Source organism: Chiloscyllium punctatum, chromosome 45 (assembly GCF_047496795.1).
Source record: "Chiloscyllium punctatum isolate Juve2018m chromosome 45, sChiPun1.3, whole genome shotgun sequence".
In the NCBI taxonomy this organism is placed as follows: Eukaryota; Metazoa; Chordata; class Chondrichthyes; order Orectolobiformes; family Hemiscylliidae; genus Chiloscyllium; species Chiloscyllium punctatum.
The window spans coordinates 44,647,676-44,666,367 of record NC_092783.1 but is presented as its reverse complement, the minus strand read 5'-3'; the positions used below and the strand labels follow the sequence as shown (position 1 = coordinate 44,666,367).

Below are 18,692 nucleotides of genomic sequence, written 5' to 3'. Positions count from 1 at the left end.
TCAGAAGGACATCCGTCTGGTGGAGTTTCCTGAATGGAAATATGAAGGCCAGCTCATCAGCTTCTTGGAGCAATGGCTCCCGCAGTTTCTGTGGCTTGAAGTCGAGGTCGGCCGGGTACGGGTCAAGCAGGCCCACCGGATCAGACCAGCACCCCCACCTGGTCCTAGTGCAACTCCAGCACTATAGAGACAAACAAATGATGCTGGAAGCCTCCAGAGAACTGGGGAAGGATTCACAGGCTCTGATATACAAAGGATCACAAATTATGCTCTTCCAAGACTGTTCTTCAGTCGTGATTTGTAAGAGGAAAGACTTCGATGAGGTAAAAAGACAAGTGACTTGAATATCCAGTATTCTGTAAGCTATCTGGCAATATTATGTTTCAATCACGGAGAGTACATGTTCAATTTTGACTCATCAGAAAAGGCAATGGATATTTTGGATGCTTTAAAATAGATGGAGTGGCTTGAATGATATGGACAATTATGTTTAGTTTGCTTTTTCCCTGTAATCTGCCTGATGCTTACCTGGTTGTCGTTGGTGTGGGGGGGGGGGGGGGGGGGGGGGGTGCGTCTTATTTTTGACGCATGTCATGGTCATAATTTTTCTTTTCTTTTTCTCTCTCTTCTCCCTTCTCTCTCCCTTCCCATCATCCTTTGTTCCCCTTTTTTGGCTTATCATTTCCTTTTGTTCTTTTTTGGTATGGGATGGGGGGGCAGGGGTTGGAGGAAGTGGGAAGTGGATATATATTTTTGTTCTACCAGGAGTGCCGAGGATTACAGTATGGAGGGGATGGGCTGAGTGCCCACTTTTCACTTTCTTGTTATAAGATGTGTTTTTTTATCTTACATTGTGTTGTCTGGGGCGGGGGCATGGCTTCAACTAGAAGGAGTCCCCTTCTAGAAGGGGGAAAATCTCCTTTCATTTGTGTTATATGTTGGTATGTTGTAGAAGTAGCTGTTAGAAGTTTTGATTTGGTAGTTTTGGAAGTTATATTTTTAAATTTATATGAACTGTTTATCGTTTTCACTTGGTGCCATTATGAGTGGGATTCTTCCTCCCAGGGTGGGGGTTACGGATTGTCTCAGATGATTATGGCTAGCCATTCATTTAAATGGTGCACCTGGAATGTTAAGGGGAGTCATTCAACAATTAACAGAAAAAAGATATTGTCAAGCCTTAGAAAAGAGAGGGTCAATGTCGCCTTGCTGCAAGAAACACATTTAACTGATAAGGAGCATTTGAGGTTGTAACAGGGAGGGTTCGGCTGGGTGTTTTTCTCATCCTTTCATTCAAAAAGTAGAGGATTTGCTATTCTCATCTGGAAGAATCTCCCATTTCAAATGTTAGGTCAAATTAAGAATGAATATGGGTGATTTATAATTCTTAAAGCTTTAATACATGTAGAGGAATATGGGATACTGAATGTATACTTCCCCCCGGCACACTTCCTTAAATTTTTAAAATACGCTCTCCAGGTTGATGGCCCTTGGGTGCGTCACACAACTACAGGAGACTTTAATCTGAAGTGGACAGGCCTAGGGGTCTCGCAGATATGTCCCTGCGATCCAGGCAGTTTGTGGACCTGAACAGGAAGCTGGGGTTGGTGAACGTGTGGAGATAGCTTCACCCCGAAGATAGGGGATTTCACCTTTTTTTTTCTAATCCACATAAGTGCTATACCAGAACTGACATGTTTTTGTCCCAATGACCTTTTTGAATTTGGTGCTATCTTGCAGAGTAGGGAACATAGCCGTTTCCGATCATGTGGCAGTGTATATGGAGGTCAAGGCCAGTGGTAGTGGGATGGGCTCCCTGCACTGGCAGGTGGACCCTTTCCTCCTAAAGAGAACAAGTTTCTAGAGTATTTTCCATGGGAATTTAAAATCTTTTGGGACATTAATTTGGGTCCGGCCAACAATGTGTCAGTGCTCTGGAAGACTGGCAAGGGTTTGATTATTTCTTACTCTGCGACCCCGGAAACAGCAGCGGGGAGATCAGCAACATTTGCTCAAAAGTCACCTGAAGGCAGCTGAGCGAGCATACTTTGACAGACCGTCTGTAACCAAATTGCAGCAGATTACAACCCTTAGGGCTACTTTGAATGCTGCACTCACCCAATCAGCAAAGAGTGAAATCTTTTTTGTGAAGCATAGGTTATTTGAATATGGTGATAAACCATGTAGATATCTAACATACTTGGCCGGAAAGAAGAATACCCCCCAATCTATCACATCCATCAGAGAGAGTGCTGGTACTCTCACTTGCAATGCCAAAGGATTAATGCGCATTTAGGAAGTTTTACTCTTAAGCTGTACCGGTCATAGAGCCATAGAGACATACAGCATGGAACAGACCAATCGGTCCAACCCGTCCATGCCGACCAGATATCCCAACCAAATCTCGTCCCACCTGCCAGCACCCGGCCCAAATCCCTCCAAACCCTTTCTATTCATATACCCATCCAAATGCCTCTTAAATGTTGCAGTCGTAGCAGCCTCCACCACTTCCTCTGGCAGCTCATTCCATACACGTACCACCCTCTGCGTGAAATTTTATATCTTTCCCCTCTCACCCTAAACCTATGCCCTCTAGTTCTGGACTCCCCGACCCCAGGGAAAAGATTTGTCTATTTATCCTATCCTAGCCCGTCATAATTTTGTAAACGTCTATAAGGTCACCCCTCAGCCTCCGACGGTCCAGGAAAAAAACCCCAGCTTGTTCAGCCTCTCCCTATAGCTCAAAAAATCCAACCCTAGCAACATCCTTGTAAATCTTTTCTGAACTCTTTTAAGTTTCAATAGGAAGGAGACCAGAATTGCACGCAATATTCCAACATTGGCCTAACCAGTGTCCTGTACAGCCGCAACATGACCTCCCAAATCCTGTACTCGTACTCTGACCAATAAAGGAAAGCATACCAAATGCCTTCTTCACTATCCTATCTACCTGTTACTCCACTTTCAAGGAGCTATGAACCTGCACTCCAAGGTCTCTTTGTTCAGCAACACTCCCTAGGACCTTACCATTAATTCGTGCTAAGATTTGCTTTCCCAAAATGCAGCACATCACATTTATCTGAATTAAACTCCATCTGCCACTTCTCAGCCCATTGGCCCATCTAGTCCAGATCCTGTTGTAATCTGAGGTAACCCTCTTCGCTGTCCACTAAAACTTCAATTTTGGTGTCATCTTCAAATTTACTAACTGTACCTCTTATGCTCACATCCAAATCACTTATGTAAATGACAAAAAGGAGAGGACCCAGCACCGATCCTTGTGGCACTCCACTGGTCACAGGCCTCCAGTCTGAAAAACAACTCTCCACCACCACCCTCTGTCTTCAACCTTTGAGCCAGTTCTGTATCCAAATGGCTCGTTCTCCCTGTATTCCATGAGATCTAACCTTGCTAATCAGTCTCCCATGAGCAACCTTGTCAAATGCCTTACTGAAGTCCAAATAGATCGCACCTATTGCTCTGCCCTCATCAATCCTAGTTGTTACTTCTTCGAAAAACTCAATCAAGTTTGTGAGACATGATTTCCCATGCACGAAGCCATGTTGACTATCGCTGATCAGTCCTTGCCTTTCCAAATACATGTACATCCTGTCCCTCAGGATTCCCTCCAACAACTTACCCACCGAGGTCAGGCTCACCGGTCTCACCGGTCTATAGTTCCCTGGCTTGTCCTTACCGTTCTTCTTAAACAGTTAATTTTATGAAGTTGGAAGCCATGCCTGTGGGGAGGCCTTACTAATATATCCGATTTTGGGGATGGAACCCGTTTCCCTTTCATGTGGTCACAGGGAGGTTTCCTGTATTTAGACATTTTTATCACCCTGGTCTTTGATCAATTAATTAGAGCTAACTTTGTGCAGTTGTTAGAGAAGATAAGGCAGAACCTTTGGCGCTGGGAGGATCTTCCGACATCCTGGTTGGGTGGAATAACTCTAATTAAAATGAATGTTCTTCCTCACTTATAATATCCCATGGGAATGTTCCCTTTGAGCCTACCAAGGTAAGCACTACAGAGGTTTTACAGTTGACTCAGATCTTTTATCTGGTGTCATAGGCGGCCTCTTATTAAGCTGGATAAATTGCAGCTCCTGCAGGAGAAGGGAGGTTTGGATTTCCCGGACATTAAGAAATACCAATTGAGTTCCTCACTATCCTATATGGCTGACTGGGCCTGCCAGAACTCGTGATCAATCTGGTTGGACATTGAGGCCTCCCAGGCAAAATGCTCTCTCATCAATTTGTTGTTTAATGACAAGATGAGAACTGTTATGGACCATTGCAGAAACTTGCTTGTCCTTAACACAGTTAAAGCATGGAGAATGATGTGGCATGGTGAGGGCAACTGACAAAAAACTTCCCCTTTCACTCCCAGAGTAGGAATGTTGCGATTCCAGCCGGGGTCGATGGATTCTGGACTCTGGCTTTAAGTTCTGGGAGCCTAGAGGAGTATCCTGTTTGGGAGATTTATTTGACGGGGAGGTCATGATGTCTTTTGAACAGCTGAGTCAGAAATTTGAGCTACTTAGGAGAGACCTCTTTCGTTATTTTCAAGTTAAGGATTTTATACAAAATAAAAGACTACATTGATGGTTAGTCCCTATAAATAGGAAATGGAAAGGAGAGTGCCCTGGTCTACGGCTGCTCTCTCAGTCAGCATCCTCTATCACTTGTTAGGAAGTAAGGTTTCGAAGGAGATTGAGATCTGGACTCAAGAATTGGGGGTGGAAATCTCATTAGAAGTGTGACAGGATATTTCAGAGAACATAAGGAAGATTTTGATTTGTAACAGGACCCAGGCTCTGCAACTGAAGGTACTCTACGGGGCTCATTTGGCACCAGAACAGCTTGCGAAATTCAAGACAGGATTGTCCCCAATGTGCCCCAAATGTAAAATGGATGTTGGCACTCTTACTCATTGCTTATGGTCTGTTCAAAACGGCATGTTTTTTTTAAAAGAAAGTCAGACCTTTCCAGAACTGAGAAAATGAAATCAACCTATCTCTGCTTTCAAACTCAAATAATCAAAAATAACAATAATATACTCTGGTTCTTCATAACATCAATATGCAAAGTAATATTCAATTCTCGTCCTTGTTTATGAGTTGGATTTGACAATCATTGGGCCTGAGGAGGGAAATATCTTTCTTTCTCTGAAATAGTTTTAGTTCTTTTTGAAAGCTATTATCATGACTGTGCAATTATAATATCACCTATCGTATCAAAAAGGCAAATTTAACTTCTTTAAAAATTGACACAATTCACAAGATCATTCCCAAAAGTCACATGACTGGTCTAGTTCATTCAACAATGAGAGTTGTTTTTATATCAATTATAATTCATTGTTAACCCACAGACAACACTATGAATTCAATGCTCTTCTGGCAACTTCTTCTGGACACTGCAAACACCCACTTGGAATTGCAGCATCATTAGCTTTGCTTCATTAGACAATGGAAGTTAACATAACAGCCATCTCAAGGGTGATCAGTATAAGATACTGCAAGGCACCATTTTATAACAGAAATCTCCTGGAAGATCTCCTATGAATTCAGAAAACATTTGGAAATCACATATTAAGAATCCAAGCAATCTGCAAGTGCCATAGCCACAGAATTAGTGACGAACAAGAAACTTCCTCTCTCTCTCAAATCTCTGTCTGTTTTACCAACTGAGACCACCTGTAAAACCAGCCTCCAGCTATACAAATGCTGCATTGGTTGAATTCTGTTTAAAAGTGGGCGGCATGGTGGCACAGTGGTTAGCACTGCTGCCTCACAGCGCCAGAGACCTGAGTTCAATTCCCGCCTCAGGCGACTGACTGTGTGGAGTTTGCACATTCTCCCTGTGTCTGCGTGGGTTTCCTCCGGGTGCTCCGGTTTCCTCCCACAGTCCAAAGATGTGCAGGTCAGGTGAATTGGCCATGCTAAATTGCCCGTAGTGTTAGGTAAGGGGTCGATGTATGGGTGGGTTGCGCTTCGGCGGGGCGGTGTGGACTTGTTGGGCCGAAGGGCCTGTTTCCACACTGTAAATAATCTAATCTAAGCTTACAATACCCTTCATTTTTGGGAAGAAATGGTGATTTCATGGCAATGTCAGGACCTGCGTTCAAATCTAGCCATGGCAGCTGGTGAAATTTAAATTCAACTCATAAAGTCCAGAAATGAAATAAAGCACCTCAGATGATGACCATGAGACTATCATTGACTGCTTTAAAAAAAAACTAATCATTTATGTCCTTGAGTGAAAGAAAGCTTTCATCCTTATCTGGTTTGTCCAGATCCACAACAATGTAGTTCACTCTTAACAGCCTTCTGAAATGGCCTAGCAAACCACTCAGTTCAAGAGCAATTAGCAATGGGCAACAAATGTTGAGTGACACATACATGCCATGAGAATGTTAAGAAAATAAAACAAGGAAGTTATCTTTTATCTGTATCTACTTATAGTCTTTGCATATGTATTTTATTTGACAACCTTATCCTGTTTTTACTTAGTAACATTTAGTAATAGTCATGTAATATATTGACCTTTGAGCTTCCTTTAAAACTAAAGATGTTCTGCTGATCATATTTGAATTGGAACTCTTAAAACAAACTAAAAGGAAGCTAAATGCATGATGTTAACTGATGACCATGCTGAAATGCCTGATGGTCGTGACAATATTATTTGATAATTTTATTGGAATTATCCTAGTCATCATCTTCACTTGTTCATTATTGCTTAAAAGCCGGTCTGTTTAAACAAATCAGTATTATGTTATCTACTGACTATTTATTATTTAGTTAATTTACTAACTAGTTCAGATTTATAGACCTGTTTTTGATTTGCTCCTTTGTAGAGAAGAACTCACCATTCTTATCTGGCCTGTCCTACTGGCCACCCCAGGCCTTTGCTGCAAGGGTGATGGTTAGCCTTGTCTCAGATGTAAGATAACATGGAGGAATGTGCAATAAATACAGTGCCTCAAAAGCAAATAGAAGAGTAAGATACAAAACCATTTCCAGTTATTGTGAAGCTGAGTGTAACAATGAGTCAACATCTTTTGGAGGATTGAGGAGGGCAGACAAAGCGAAAGAATAAATTATTTTTCATAACCTTTTTTGGACTGTTCCATTTCAGATACTACTACATATGAACAAAATCAAAGCAATCATTCTATGAACACAAGTGTGAACGCAATAATAATTGAAACAACGTCTCCAAGCAAACCACAAATTCCTTCAGACAACTTTGAAAAGAGACTAATACTTCCAGCAACTCTTACCTGTGAGTTTCTACTTCATGCAGAATGAACTGGAGCAAAGAAAATATGATAAATTTATGAGTTTGTTTCAGTAATTATCTCTTTAAGTACAAATTACTTATATTCTACTTCTTTTGGTGCTCTACTGTCAGATTGTCCATTGCTGGCACCACATTTTAGGAAGTGTATTTTAGTCTTGCAGAGATAATTTATTAGAATGGTGACAAGAATGCAAACTTCAGTCACGTAGAGTGATTAGATTCGATTGCCTACATTATGGAAACAGGCCCTTCAGCCCAACAAGTCCAAACTGACCCTCTGAAAAGTGACCCATCCAGACCCATTCCCCATGTTTACCCCTGACTAATGTACCTCAAACTCAGCAATTTAGCATGGCCAATTCACCTGGCATGCACATCTTTGGACTGTGTGAGGAAATCGGAGCACCCAGAGGAAACACACACACAGACACAGGAAGAATGTGCAAACTCCACAAAGACAGTTGCCCGAGGCTGGAATTGAACCTTGGGGCCCTGATGCAGTGAGGCAGCCACCATGCTGCCCCTACATTGATTGGAGAAGCTGGGCTTGTTTTCCTTAGCACAAAGAAAGTTAAATGAAGGCTTAATAGAGGCATTCAAAACTATGAAGGGTTTCAATACAGTAAGTAAGGAGAAACAACTTCCACTGGCTGAATGGTCAAATGCAAAGGGGAAAGATTTAAAGCAAACTGACAAAAATAAGGTTTTTTTTGCACATTTCTTGGAAGTGTAATGGAAATATTGAATAGTAACTTCTAATAGTTAATTGAATAAACACTTGAAGACAAGAACAACTACATGATTCTGGTGAATGTACAGAGGAGTGTGACTAATTGAATAGCTGCTATTGTTGGCGCAAACAATGATGGATCAAATTACCTCTGCCCATCCTGTGAAAAAAAGGTATTATTCTAACACTGGTTGCACCTTTTAAAGACAAATGATGATGATAAAGTTCACACTGAGGCATGATCTGTGGTAGGGACTAATCATATTGTAAGAGCAAGACAGAGAGAAGTTTCATCTTCCACTACACACTACTTAGAAATGGTTGAATTGAATATATTTAAAGAAGTAATTTCTCTTCACTTTTCTACAATGATTTTTCTTTCTATCTCTGCCAAGATGTTGTCTGCATGTTGGAGCTGATTACCCACAGATACTTTTTCAAATAGCCTAAGATGCATGCTTGAACCTTGATAAGTGGCACGAAGAAGATGGTTGATTATGTTAGAAATTACTGTGATCCTGTTCATGTTCTCACCTTGTTGTCAGGTGGGAAAGAACTGCCATCTATAAAAGGGAAGCATAAAAGGGGAGAAATTGTAGTCTAGCGGTAATGTTACTTGCCTTGTAATCCAGAAGCAAAAACTGATAGTCTCGCGGCATGAATTCAAGACTCACCAAAGCAGCTGATGGAAATTTGAATTAAATTAACATAAATATAGAATAAAAAGTTAGTCTTTGCAATGGTGGCTCTGAAATATTGAAAGACCAATCTGGTTAACTGTCGTCCTTAAGAGAAGGAAAGATAGGATAAGATAGGTCCAGGCCTATCTTAGTTATTGTTAGCTAATTTGTTAGCTATGAGCTATCCTTTGAAATCGACTGCTAAGCCACTCAGTTTTGCACTTCTCAAGAAGGCAGCTTGACCAGTATATTCTCAAAGACAGTTTCGAATGGGGAAATAAATGCTGGCTTCATCAGTTACATTCCCATTCTACAAATGAGTAAAAACAGAATTTATAAGACAGTGCAAATATGCATACAGCTTAAATGTTTTGGAGTAAGTATGTCCAATTTGTGCAAATTGGAAGCCATTAAATAATTATTTCTACTGCATTGTACAGAAACTTTTGAACATTAGTTATTATGATTGTGATGCTGGAAAAGCACAGCAGGTCAGGCAGCATCCGAGGAGCAGAAGAATTAACATTTTGAGCATAAGCCCTTCATCAGGATTGATTCCTGATTAAGAGTTTATGTCTAAAATATCGATTCTCCTGCTCCTCAGATGCTGCCTGACCTGCTGTGCTTTTCCAGCACACACTCTCCACTCAGATCTCTAGCATCTGCAGTTCTCACTTTCTCCTTATTATGCATTGATGAGCAAGTTTGTTAAGAAATATTCATGATAAACTTGATTGATAAAGTAATTGCCATGTATTCTAATTCTACAATGGAAATTAGATTTGTCAGAAAAAAATTGTTTGAATTTTATAAAACTTGGTTAAATTAAAAGTCCATGTGACATTTCTTCAAATGACCAGCCAACTCCTGATAATTTTAAACAGGTTAATAACCTAACATTAAGCATCAATCTTATAGAAAAAGCAGTGCAATGATTATAACTTTCAATCTTCTGTGCTACAAGTTAATTATATTCAGTAATAATTGATAAGAATATATCTTTGTCTTACTTTATGTAATTTCCAGGTATAATGTAGAATAGAATAGAATCCCTACAGTGTGGAGACAGGCCCTTTGGCCCAACAAGTCCACACCAACCCTCTGAAGAGTTAGCCACCCAGACCCATTCCCCTACTTTAACTCTACATTTATCTCTGACTAATGCACCTAACCAACACATCCATGAACACAATGGGCAACTTAGCATGGCCAACTCACCTAACTTGCACATGCTTGGATTGTGGGAGGAAATCAGAGCACCTGGAGGAAATCCACATAGACACAGGGAGAATGTACAAACTCCACACAGACAGTCACCCATGGCTGGAATCGAAACTGGGTCCCTGGCACGGTGCTAACCACTGAGCTACCATGCTGCAATGTATTTGTGAACAATGCAATTTTGCCAATATTTAAATTGTAATCAATTTATTTGGGCTGTAAGGACAGGAACTAGTTTGTAAAGATAATTGCTGAAGTCTTTGCTTTGTCTCAGGTATTTGTAGTTGTCAACTGGACATTCTGGATTTCTTTAGGTGAGCATATTAATGAAATCAATCATATTCTTGTGTTTAATAACTCGGAATTGCACTGTCATATTGGATTGGAAAGTAGTGTGAGTTCAATTTATTGGATTATCTCATCTTTCTTGGTGCTACTTCAGATTGAGCCGATTTATGGAATGATACTGAAGTCAGACTTTTGCTTGGCATACGATGCATCATCAAAATCATTTCATTGCATCTTTGCAGCATTGTCCACATTGACCTGTTCTTCCATAATTGCTGAAAGTTTAGCTCACGTTTTCAACTCCGCAAAACTCTTACTGCTCGACTACACTCTTAATTGTCCAACTCTGCAAGATGTAACTCTTCCAAAACATTACTGCCAACAATCCTATCACCATGGAGTTACACAGTCCTGTCCACCTACCTTTCCCAGGGGTAGCAGCTTCCCAAGCTTCAGTGATTTAGGCTTTAAAATTCTCAACCTTATCTTGTGTTATATGCCAATGCTGCTATACGTACATTGAATCGGAAGCATCTCTGGTTTGTAGGCATTATGCCATCTTTTTTTTTGTCAGTGTGCAGTCCTCAAAAGTCCTTGTGCAATAGTGATTTCAGAAATCAGAATTCAATTAGTTATTTGTTGATTGACATGCATGGAACCTCACAGCAGAAACACTAGCTGTAGAATTCTACACACATACTGTACCCAAGGCTTTTTGTTCTTTACATCTTAATCAGGCTCTTCATCTTTCATCTTAATTAGGCTTATTAACTGGAACACTCCTTTATTTATATCAGTCCACAGCATGTTATCAATACAGTTCTCTAGTGTAGTTTCGAAGAACATTCTCTTCATATGTCCATTCCAGTCTGGATTCAGAGCCATGTGGTCAATGGTTTCATGATGCTGTGCAGCATGGATATAGACCCTTTGGTTAAACTCGTGCATGCCAATTAGATATCCCAAATTAATCTAGTCTCATTTGCCACCACTTGGCCCATATCTCTTTAAACACTTCTTATTCAGGTACACATCCAGATGCCTTTCAAATGTTGCAATTGTACTAGCTTCCACCCCTTCCTCTGGCAGCTCATTCCATATGCACACCACCCTGTGTGTGAAAAAGCTGCCCATTAGGAGCCTTTTAAATCTTATCCCTCTCACCTTCAATGTAGGCCCTCTAGTTTTGGACTGTGTTACCCTGGGAAAAATACCTTGTCTATTTACCCTATCCATGCCCCTCATGATTTTATAAACCTCTATAATGTCATCCCTCAGCCTCCGATGCTCCAGGGAAAATAGACTCCGCGTATTCAGCCTCTCTCTATTGCTCAAACCCTCCAATCCTAGAAACATCTTTGTAAATCTTTTCTGAAACCTTTCAAGTTTTGCAACAATATTCCTATAGTAAGGAGACCAGAATTCAATGCAGTATTCCAAAAGTGGCCAAACCAATGTCCTGTCGAGCCTTGAGATGACCTCCCAACTCCTATGCTCAGTGCACTGACTAATAAAGACAAGCATACCAAATGCCACCTTCATTATCCTGCCTACTTGTGATGTACTTTCAAGGAACTATGAACCTGCACTCCAAGGTCTCTTTGTTCAGCAACACTCTCCAGGACCTTACCATTAAGTGTATAAGTCCTGCTCTGATTTGCCTTTCCAAAATGCAGCACCACATATTTATCAAAAGTAAACTCCATCTGCCACTCCTTGGCCCACCAGCCCGTCTGATTAAGATCCCATTGTACTCTAAGGTAACCTTCTTGGCTGTCCATGACACCACCATATCATCTGCAAACTTACTAATAGTACCTCCTATGTTCACATCCAGATAGTTTATATAAATGACAAAAACCAGTGGACTCGGCACTGATCCTTGTGGCACAGAGCTAATCATGGGCCTCCAGTCTGAAAAGCAACCCTCCATCACACCACTCTGTCATGACTTATGTGAATCTCACTATGGCATAATTTCACTGTTGACATTACGTTAAGCTTTGCACCTCAATTTCTCCATAAGCTTATCTTCTCTCTATTTTTTGCCCTATCTGTGGTGGCTGCTTTCTCTGTCCTTTCAAACTCTCTCCAATTCCCTAGATTGCTAGCCTGCCCAAAACCTCCATTTATATATACCTTTTATTCTCAGCTGTGGTGTTCAGCTTACCCTTTCACTTATTACTCAGTGTTCACTGTCTGTGTTCTCACTAATGTGAACAATTCTAAGATGCATTCCTGTTTTTCAAGACTGTTAAATAAAAATTTTGCTTTAAAAAGTATTTTACTTTTTAAGAGACTTTCAGGGACTGGAAATATATCTTCTTTTCATTATGAAACTAAGATTAAAATACTGATTTTAACCTAACTCACTTACTAGGCATGGGCATATTCTGATCGCACACTTGTTGTTACAATTCACTGATTTCAATAGGATGTAGAGACAGGTTCAATATAGCCTGTATGTTTGTGCAGAATACACCAAGTCTCTTTTCCTTTGTTAGGTTCAGGACTGGGTATCAGTTTTGGTGCAATAATCTGGTTTATTGGTGAAAAAAGAAAGTCTGGGTGAGTATTGAACTTATTTATTCTAACCTTGTATTGGTTTTGCAATTCCGATGTAAGCTCACATATCTCCATCAATTGGGGTGGAATAGCCAGCAACAGAAATTGACAAATAATTGAATATCCCAGAACTGCTGAAAGTATTATTGTACCGACTAGTTATCCTTGGGTCTTGGTCAATATTTATCCCCCAGTCAAATATTCTTGAAAAAAAGATTATCAGGACATCATTGTTATGGGAGTTTGTTGTCTGCAAATTAAATGCCATGTTTCCTACCACAGAAAAGTGACTATTCTTCAAAACGACTTTAATGGCAAGAAAATGCTTTGGATAGCATGAAATTATGATTGGTACAATAAATGCCTATGCTTTGATCCCAATTGAAACCCGACAATAGATCCTTTTTTGTTCTGGTTTTAATGAGATCTCACAGAATAGTCTCTGACTGAAACGCAAACAGGCAATTTTGCAGTTTTTGTTTGAACAAAAAAAGTTTATTCACCAAAACAACAAGATAGAACAGGAAAATCTTGATATCTACTAATATCTCAAATTCAAAGAGTTTTAAACATATAGTAAAAATATAATCTCATTAATTCCAAAGTGCTCCTTTACAAATTCCAACATCAAACGTTTAGTCTCAACTATCGATTTAAATCTTTGCCCCATATTCCTGACCTTATTACTTGCTCAACTCTTTCCTTTTACATACTAAATTGAGAAAAAACAATATGATGCTTTTTTTTCAGTGATGTACATTTTTTACGCATTATATTAATTTGCATTGCAAGACCAGTCAGTCTTACATCAGTGGTAGGCAATATATTAGAGATGATTCGGAGGCACAGGGTTTATGATTACTTGAAAAAACATAGTTTGATTAGAGATAGTCAGCATGGCTTTGTGAGGAGCAGGTAATGCCTCACAAACCTTATTGAATTCTTTGAGAATATGACAAAACACATTGCTGAAGGTACAGCAGTGGATGTGGTGTATATGGATTTAGCAAGGCATTTAAAAAGGTTCCCCATGGTAAGTACATTCAGAAAGTAAAGAGGCATGGGATACAGGGAAATCTCGCTGTCTGGATACAGAATTTGCTGGCCTATAGAAGACAGAGGGTGGTGGTAGATGGGAAGTATTCAGCCTGGAGCTCGGTGACCAGTGATCTTCTGCAGGGATCGGTCTGGGACCTCTGCTCTTTGTGATTTTCATAAATGATTTTTCATAAAAGAAGTGTAAAGGTGGGTTTGCCAATGACACGAAGGATGGTGGAGTTGTGGGTAGTGCGGAAGGCTGTTGGGGATTGCAACAGAATATTGACATGATTCAGAACTGGGCTACTGAGTGGCAGATGGAGCTCAACCTGGAAAAGTATGAAGTCATTCACTTTGGAAGGTCAAATTTGAATGTAGAATACGGGGTTAATGGCAGAATTCTTGACAATGTAGAGGAACAAAGGGTTCTTGGGGTTCATGTCTGTAGATCCCTCAAAGTTGCCACCCAAGTTGATAGGGTTATTAAGAAGGCTTATAGTGTCTTGGCTCTCATTAGCAGCGGGATTGAGTTTAAGAGCTGCAAGGTTATACTGCATCTCTATAGACCACACCTGGTTAGACCACACTTGGAATATTCTGTTCAATTCTGGTCAACTTATTTTAGGAAATATGTGTAAATTTAGAGAGGGTACAAAGGAGATTTACCAGGATGCTGCCTGGACTGAAGGGCATGATTTATTAAGAAAGGTTGAGGGAGCTAGGGCTTTTCTCATTGGAGCGAAGAAGGATGAGAGGTAACTTGGTAGAGGTGTACAAGAGTTTGACAGGTATAGATAGAGTGAATAGCTAGAGACTTTTTCCCATGGCAAAAATGACTATCACAAGGGGGCATAACTTTAAACTGAGTGGAGGAAGATTGAGGGGAGATGTCAGAAGTAGGTTCTTTACACAGAGAGTGGTGGGTGCATGGAATGCACTGCCAGCGATGGTCGTACAGTCAGATACATTAGGGACATTTAGGATAGGCACATGGAAGATAGTGCAATGAAAGGTATGTCTGTTAGTCTGATTTTAGAACAGCCTAAAGGACTGGCACAACTTTGAGGGCTGAAAGGCCTGTACTGTGCTGTACTATTCTATGTTCTGTGAAAGTTGACAGCAGAGGCAAGAAATGTTCCACAGTTTAGGTAATCAGACATACAGAGAAGCCATCTTTATATAGTTCTTGTCCAGCTCTTTGACAGACACTATCAACTGAAAGTTAAATAATTTGGAAGTTTCATTGGCTCAGTTTTTTTGAGAGTTAACATACGTGTGTACAGTGTAATCTTTACTGGTTCGATAATGATCTTGATGCCATACCACTGGTATTTTGTACATATGCACTTGCTAAAGTGTCTTTGCTTGCCTGTGTAAGTGGTCTACAGCTAATCTATACAGGAGTGTTAGCTGCACACTTGGATACAATACTGTGTGGCATCAATATTGCACTGGTTCTTTTTATAATATTTTTGCTGTGCCTTTTATTGTATTAAATCTTTGTAGATTTTTAAAAACATTTACTAGTTAATCATATATTGCCTTTCTGTGGTTTAACATTTCTTCCTTTCTACCTAGGTCCTATAGAACAAGGAGCCAATTCCTAGAACCTGACAAGGATATGGAATTAAACTAATGAATGTTGTGGACCAGTCCAGAATCCCTCAAAATATATTAAGAAGATAGCCTAGACCCAAATATTTTCTTACTTTAAAGGCAAGTGCCAGAAATTGTATTCTAGATGCAATTCAGTTGGTCAAACTACCAATGGAAAGAACATTTTATTCATACACTATAGTTAAAATACAGCAAAAATAAGATGAATTTGGAATAACTTAACTCTATTGGAAAAAGTTATAGAATAATCGATTATTTTAGTACTAAAAAGTAACACATCTAATAAAGTAACATCTCATAAACACACCTTTGGCAAAAGTAAAGTCAATAAAACAGATGGTCTCACATGCAATTCTAGCAGCCCAAGAGGAAAGGCATCAAGAGGAAACTCAAAGTGTAGCAGGGAGAGATGTACTGCAGCTTCTAAACACTGCAGAGAGCCCAGCAACAACTCCTGCCACTGAAACAAATATAGAAATTAAAATTTTGGTTCTTTTGAGAGCTTCACCCCACCATTCAGGCTTGTTCTATTGTTGCAACTTAAAAAAAAAACCCAAGGCCTCACAAACTGTTTACTCTAGTGGCACTGTGTAGATTGCTCAGCACCTCTGCCTTAAAACCTCTCTTGGAAAAACACCAGAACCTAACCAGAACATATGACTCGTAAAGTCAGAGAATCATCATATTAGAAATTGGAACTGTAGTCATTTTACATTAATTTTGGCTATGAAATTGTGGAGTGGGTACAGTCCAGTTCTTTTGGTTCAATGGATCAAGTTTGTAGAGTGCTCCAAGATAACAGAAAGGAATCAGAATGCTGTGTGATATTACTGCTACTTCTAGAACTTTGGACCATGTATAAAAAACATAAAATGTTTACAATTTCTTGCTTGAATATGATTTTTTTAATGGGAATGATTATAAGAAACTTGCACTGTTAACTCTGATGAACTATGATGAAATCACTTGCCCACTTTTGCAATTTAGCAAAATTGTGTTGTATTGACACCAAGAATGGGCCTGCCTATAGATAAAGGGACTGAGATGTCTTCCCCCAAAGTTTGTGATATAAGGCACAGCCTTATTTTGCCTGGAGTGTTTTTTATTGTGACAAACTGTTTGAGCATTTACAAAAACCAGGGAAGGATCACTGGCAATCTGGATTTGTAAGTGATTCTCTCTTTAAAGAAAAATGTATCAAAGTATGGAACAAGTTCAGGACTTTGAAGATATTAAAACTTATATAAAAAATGTGTAAACCTTGAAAATACTTGAGCAAAGAATTTTGGTAAAAATGTTCTGCATTGCTTTACAATGCACATTAGGGACAATTATAATCAAATTATCTGTCATACTGATGGTTATCATCATACAAATCTGGATGCTGCCTGCCCTGCTGGTTTTTTTCCAGCATTTTCACATCATTAAAGCTTTTGTGCATGGAGAGAGAAAACAGTGATCCAAACACCCTGGACTCCTCTTAGATTAGCACATCAAATATAACACCAGTCTTAATGCCAGTAGGTGACAGACAGGATCCAGAAAATGAAGAAAAACACCATAGAGAGACACGTTATTTTAACATGCAGGTACTTCAATGAGTGAATGAAATTTTCTTTACACTTGTTTTATGTAAATATGGAACAAAGATGGCAATGTGCAATGTTTCTATAATTTGGAAATATGAGTTTGTTTCACTGATCATTTACATTGTCATGATTGTTAAGATGTGTAATCAGAAGTACTAGTCCCTGTGAATGAATTATACATCCGTAAAAATAATATTTTTGGCGTAGAATGCACAACTATTGTCTGGTTTCCCAGTTTTAATAAAAAGAGGGAGAGTTTGGAAGAATAGTCTTATCGGTTTCAATGCTAACTCGGTTTTTCTCTCCACAGATACATCTGCTGAGTTTCTATAGAACTTCTTATTTTTATAATAAATAGCTTATTAATTTAAGAACAATAGAGTAATATGTCAATTATATCTTTAAATGTATATGTAGCCAGTTGATTCTTTCTAATGTTATGGTTACACTTCAATGTAAAAATAAACTTTTAAATCGTAATCGTTTTGCTGTTGTAAAAAAGTACTTTTAATTATTAGAACCGATGATGCATCCACTGTTGTCTTTTAATTGACCCAGACCAGAAATATTGCAGCCAACTTAACACTTCCTGTTTTCTTTGTTGAGATCATGGAAAAGGAAACAATCAATTTGTAGTTCTAGTGTGAGGGAAACCAGCAAATTTATCCTTAGTTGGCCTATCAAACAGTGGACAATAAATAAATTAAATTGGACAAAGACAGTAGCATGAAACAGGCCTATCTTCAGTTGATTTTTCACTGCACAGTTTAGATTTCTATTGATCTGGAATATATTGCCAAAGTTTTTAAAATTTACAACCAAGTGTAAGCCACTGTGAGACTAGAAAATGAGTCTCTCAAATGAGGCTGAACCATCATTCTGTGGACTTTAATAGAAAGAAGATTGGATATGCATAAAAAGTCTGCTACTGGCTCAGGACCAGTTTGTTTCTCAGAGCTGGTGTTGATCAATTCATCTTCATAACTATCCATAGTGTAGACCAAACAAATAGAACTAGTGAGTTCCATTCCAGAAAGGAGGTTAGGAAACCAGCTATCTTTTTCAATCTGTGTGGAACCATAAATTCCATAATTAATGAAACCAGTTTGACAATTTGCCAAGATAGGATTAAAACACAACAGAGCATTAATATAACCCTATTCGTACATCCTTGTTTCATCATTTCTTAACTCCAACTATTTGGAAATCCCAGTCCATTCTGTGTACTCAGAGGCTATTTTGGAAATATTCTAATGGCCAGCAGAGTGGAATGTTTGCTATTTCATGAGAAAAAAGCTGCTGGCTGTAGGATAGAGGCTGGAACATTCCGCTCCTGTGATGTAGTGGGTCATGTGATGTGAAGGGTAGTTAGACACATTGGCATGGGGATGATGCCCACCTGCTTTATTCTACCTCAGACATACTGTTCTTGGTGAGAAGACCCAAGATCAGCCCTCCCAACCAGACCCATAAATGGGTCATTGAATGAGTTCATCCCATTACTACCCAGTTAACTGTATTCTCAAAAGATGAAGAAAGTGGAATAATCTAATTAAATAAACCAGCCTGCCTGTCAGGTTGTAAGTGTCTCTCTCTGCCCCAATCTGGGGATAATTAGGGACACATGGAGGTTTGGTTGGTGTTTGTCCTCTGAAAGCA

At 39.4% G+C, this 18,692-nt stretch overlaps 1 protein-coding gene across 3 annotated transcripts in view; it reads left to right on the top strand.

Annotated features, from left to right (window-relative positions):
- Nucleotides 1-17,513, top strand: part of LOC140467329 (complement component receptor 1-like protein) — a 48,827-nt gene extending 31,314 nt beyond the window's left edge. The window contains exons 6-9 of one of the 3 annotated variants that reach the window (XM_072563607.1): nucleotides 7,141-7,287; nucleotides 10,211-10,250; nucleotides 12,729-12,792; nucleotides 15,406-17,513. In XM_072563607.1, coding sequence (XP_072419708.1) covers nucleotides 7,141-7,287; nucleotides 10,211-10,250; nucleotides 12,729-12,777 — 236 coding nt within the window. In that variant the 3' untranslated portion in view covers nucleotides 12,778-12,792; nucleotides 15,406-17,513. The remainder of the gene's footprint in view (nucleotides 1-7,140; nucleotides 7,288-10,210; nucleotides 10,251-12,728; nucleotides 12,793-15,405) is intronic. The other 2 variants (XM_072563606.1, XM_072563608.1) reach the window with 2 other exon arrangements.
- Nucleotides 17,514-18,692: the final 1,179 nt, after the last annotated feature.